Source organism: Hippoglossus stenolepis, chromosome 14, assembly GCF_022539355.2.
Source record: "Hippoglossus stenolepis isolate QCI-W04-F060 chromosome 14, HSTE1.2, whole genome shotgun sequence".
In the NCBI taxonomy this organism is placed as follows: Eukaryota; Metazoa; Chordata; class Actinopteri; order Pleuronectiformes; family Pleuronectidae; genus Hippoglossus; species Hippoglossus stenolepis.
The window spans coordinates 7778963-7783273 of NC_061496.1; the positions used below are offsets into that span (position 1 = coordinate 7778963).

The 4311-nt window shown below is 40.2% G+C and overlaps 1 protein-coding gene across 2 annotated transcripts; it reads left to right on the top strand.

The window, feature by feature from the left end:
• The first annotated feature begins 531 nt into the window (after positions 1–531).
• Positions 532–4311, top strand: pdcb (phosducin b). Of its 2 annotated transcripts, none has more exons than XM_035176771.2 (4): positions 532–682; positions 1718–1780; positions 2417–2529; positions 2800–4311. In XM_035176771.2, exons 2-4 carry the CDS (start codon positions 1735–1737, stop codon positions 3313–3315), a joined length of 675 nt encoding a protein of 224 aa, XP_035032662.1. In that variant the 5' UTR covers positions 532–682; positions 1718–1734; the 3' UTR covers positions 3316–4311. The 2 variants fall into 2 exon arrangements, with proteins under 2 accessions (XP_035032662.1, XP_035032661.1); XM_035176770.2 differs by having other exon boundaries at positions 534–682; positions 2417–2565.

Consider the following 4311-nt stretch of genomic DNA (forward strand, 5'->3'; position numbering starts at 1 on the left):
GAGCATAATAAACGTCTCAACCTAATTTACTCTTGATGAGGAAAATCACAGTTTAAGATTAGAGAGGAGGTTACGGTACGAAAATAATCAAGAGTCACATGATAAAGCATCATTTTCCCCCGCAGCTATGGCGGCGGTTTGTGCTTTAAAAGGCTCTCAGTCATGTGTTTATTGTCGTGCCTGGAAAAACTTTGAAATTCTAACAAGAGTGTTTTATTTAAAACTTCGGGTCCATATGCTCTGCTTTTGAATAGACAAGGCTCTTATTGAGGAACCAATCAATTGCTGTATTGCATTTCCGGTAAAAGAAAAATAAACTTTTCCCGGCTTTGAGAAAAAGACGTGTTCTGTTCTCGCTTTCCCTCTCTCTCTCCTCTCCATCTCTCTCTCTCTCTCTCCCTGTCTTTATCTTCCTCTCTCTCTCTTCAATGTGTGTAGCTCGGCCTTTATCAAGAGTAGAGGCTTCTAATTCCTGAGGTGAAATCCTCTTAGGATCTGTGCTCTATTTCTGTTTGGTCTATAGGATCCTTTTTGAAATCTCCATTAGACACAAGCTCATTGGCTGGAACAGACACACGCATGCACACAAAAACACACACCATCCAGCAACAGATAGCTCAGTGTCGACCAGAGCAAGGTTAGCTACTCACACGAAGGGACGGCTTCACTGTGACTGTGGGAGGTAAGAGGAACTTTATTCATTTCACTTATTCTCAAACGCATTCTCGTAAAATCATTTCATAATTGTGAGGGAATGTTTTAAAGAAGATAAGACGTTTAGTTTTGGATTGATGTAATAGAAGATAAGTTGGTCTACATACGTTTTTTACATATATTCAAGTCTGATTCTGGGGGCCATTTTGATTTCCCATGTGTATCGTTTAACATTTACACTGTGTATTAACATTAAGGATCGAATAGAAAGGTTTTGCAGGTTCTGTTTCTTTCTTGTTTTTAAAGCAAAGGCTCCTGCGAGGAACACGAACAAGGAATTCTTTCTGTCTGTGCTGAATTTAGTCATGGGTCTGTGTCTAACTGAAAGTCAGCTGTTCACTCACGGGCATAGGAAATAACAGAGACATTTGTACTTCATTTGCTCAAAGTATAAGACTAAGCACAGTACTTGTGGATTTGGGGGTTGTGGAGGTCACACAGATCATCAGACCAGATCAGCATCGTGACTGCACGCAGGAGGGAAGACGACACTAATTCAAACAGGGCAATTTAATCCAATGAGATACTGGCTCGGCATGCGTCACACTAGCTGCTGGTCCAGTGGCCGGAGACACTGACATATAGAATAAACATACATTCACCTTTTACACTAGTTTTTCCATGCATTAATTACACTGTACACAGTAAATATATAATTTTAATCAAACCATCCACATTGTTATTATTATTCACTGTCTTACGTATGATTTGGCTTTAAAATGTACCAGTAAACAGTAACTGAGGGTTCACAGCAAACTTAAACAGATCTCTTGCAGTGCACTAATCCTCTTAGACTGCATTAATTTAATTAAATATCATGGGACTCACTTTGTGTCCAGCAGCTAAGTCACAGTGCAAAGACCAAAATCTGCACCGACGCTATTGTCTGCCGGAGAACAACAAAAATTGTAGGACCTTAATGGCGTTGTTGTTTTTTTATTTTAGAACTCATTATGCAAATCATGTCCAACTCCTTTAACTAATTCTCACCTTTGTCTAACAGGTAGCTAACCAGAAAAAATGACTGACAGGATGAGTGATTTGGATGCGAACGTGACCCACACAGGTGAGAAGAGGCTGCTCTTTTTAAATATCTCACAGCAACACAACCTGGTTTCTGTCGTCTGTGCTTGTTGGTCAGATCTGTTTTTCAGTTATTCAGGAGTGATTTGAAGCTTAAGTCAAAATGTGTTTATGAAAAGATATTTTTACTAGGAACAAAGCGCTGTTCACGGAGCAAACAGCTCTGAACAGATATCTGAAGAACCTAAACTGAGCAGAGAACAGACCTGATCTGTTTAACTGATGCTTTAATCTTCTTTCTCTTACGCAACACTGGTGCAGTTAGTGAACTTCTTAGAAGGTTGAGATTACGCTTTAATCCCCACAACAGGTCACTCAGTTTGAAGTCACATATACCTCTGACCAGTTTGTTTCTTAAGAGTAAAGTTTGAGAACTACGACCGACATGTCTCCATTAGTCTTTACTGTGACTTACTAAATCATTTGAGATATGAACTAACAATAAACCAATAAAAATAACCTTCTTTAGAGCTTTTACAGATTTAGAAATTGCTAATTTATTTTTGAATATTAGAAGAAGAATAGGAGTAAAATGATGAGGAACTTATGCAAATAAAAAAAAAAATGTAAATGCCTTTCAATGAATAAGTGCAAATTGCTTTTTACCTTTTGTCTATAGGTCCGAAAGGAGTCATCAATGACTGGAGGAGGTTTAAGCTGGAAAGTATGGACCAGGACAACTTGCCACCTGCAAAAAGGGAACTGCTCAGACAGATGTCTTCTCCTCACAAGGCAAGCGACGACACCAGATCAAATGTCAACCGCAAGGTAGAGCCCACACAAAGATAGACCTTTACTTTGAAGGGGAACAAATACTCTTCGATTCTGATCTGAGGACAGTGTGTTTGTGATACTGATGTGCAGTGTAGTGCTACTACAGATTCATACAAGAAAGAAGTCTGCTGATGAGCTTCTCCACCAACATTTGAAGTGAAAAATATTGTAGTTTCATCCCCATAAAGGATGGTGACAATTGGTCTAATTCTATTTTTATGTTTCCAGATGAGTGTCCAAGAGTACGAGCTGCTTAAGGAGGAGGATGAAGGCTGTCTAAAGAAATACAGACGGAGGTGCATGCAGGAGATGCACGATAAGCTCAGCTTTGGGCCCAGGTTTGAAGGTGTGCACGATCTGGACAGTGGAGAGGCCTTCCTAGAGGTCATCGAAAAGGAGCATCACACTACAGTTGTGGTTGTCCACATCTACAAGGTCGGGGTCAAAGGTTGTGAGGAGCTCAACAACTGCCTCGACTGCCTGGCCACCGAGTACCCCACTGTGAAGTTCTGCAGGATCGATGCTGTTTCGTCCGGTGCTGCCGAGCGGTTCTCAGACGAGGTTTTGCCTACCCTGCTGGTTTACAAGGCGGGAGAACTACTGGGGAACTTCCTGGCCTGCATGCAGCACCTAAGCGAGGAGTTCTTCGCCACTGATGTGGAGGCTTTCCTCAACAGCTATGGCCTGTTGCCAGAGAAAGAGATGCCTGGTGCGGAAGATGAAGAGGAAAACGATGTCGAATAAACAACGGGTTTTGGCTGCGGAGGAGGAAAGGAAACTGTCTGGGATAGAGAGCTATGACAGACAAGTTATTATCTCTACTAGTTCAATAGACTTTATATAAAAATGGACGACACTGCTACACACACACTGGCTCCAAATGTGCAAGATGGCAGAATTCAATATTTGGGATATTTTGGCTTCTTGGAGAAGTGGAGACACATCATCCATCTTCATACACAGTCTATGGCTCACTGGTGTTTTAGGGCTGTTCATTAAAGGAGACATTTTACATCCAGTTTATGATGGTGCTCTCAAATGTGGGTGTGGATAAGGTGAGGAGATTCAGAATTTATTTGTAAAAGAAACACAGTATATCACAAATCCCCCTCATCAGCACCAAAACAAAAACCAAACCAGCTGTAACTATAACAGAGATGTTTTATTTTGTAATGTTAGGAAACGTTGCCTGCTGTATGTACTTGTAAAAATTGTTTCATGGACTTTTTTTGTAGCGTTTGATTGGATCTGTACACAAGTTATTTACAAATGCAGAATTCGTATAAAGTGACAATGTCCTCGTGTGATAGAATATTAAAACATATGTATACTTAAGGTTATTTGCCAAAGTTTTAAGAAGTCGGTTAAAGAGGTTAATAGAACAGGGACTCGTAGGAGTGAAGAGGCCGAAACATCTGGAAACAATTTTGTGTAAACACATCTTCCAGCTGTTCGGTCCAACATAACCAACTCTAGCTTCCTCAGCCAATGTGGAAAAAAAACACTATTGAGCCTCTGCTATTTAAACATCATCAGAGAGAAGAGTTCAATAGACAGAAATGAAAACACGTGTTTTCTTAGTGTGATGTGACTCAGCAACAATTCCATGATGCTGCACAATGGTCAATATTGTTGTTATAAGGGTGGGTTACTATTAAACACTGTGTACTGGAATATGATGAATCATAGCCTAATATACATGTTGTCCACAATAGAAAAATAATAAAATTGTACAAAATA

Bases quoted from the DNA above. Each gene is read 5' to 3' on its own strand.
- pdcb (XM_035176770.2), top strand. From the start codon at position 1,735: ATGACTGACAGGATGAGTGATTTGGATGCGAACGTGACCCACACAG. The intron at 1,781-2,416 runs GTGAGAAGAGGC...TTTTGTCTATAG, and splicing joins TGCGAACGTGACCCACACAG to GTCCGAAAGGAGTCATCAAT. The intron at 2,566-2,799 runs GTAGAGCCCACA...TTATGTTTCCAG, and splicing joins GATCAAATGTCAACCGCAAG to ATGAGTGTCCAAGAGTACGA.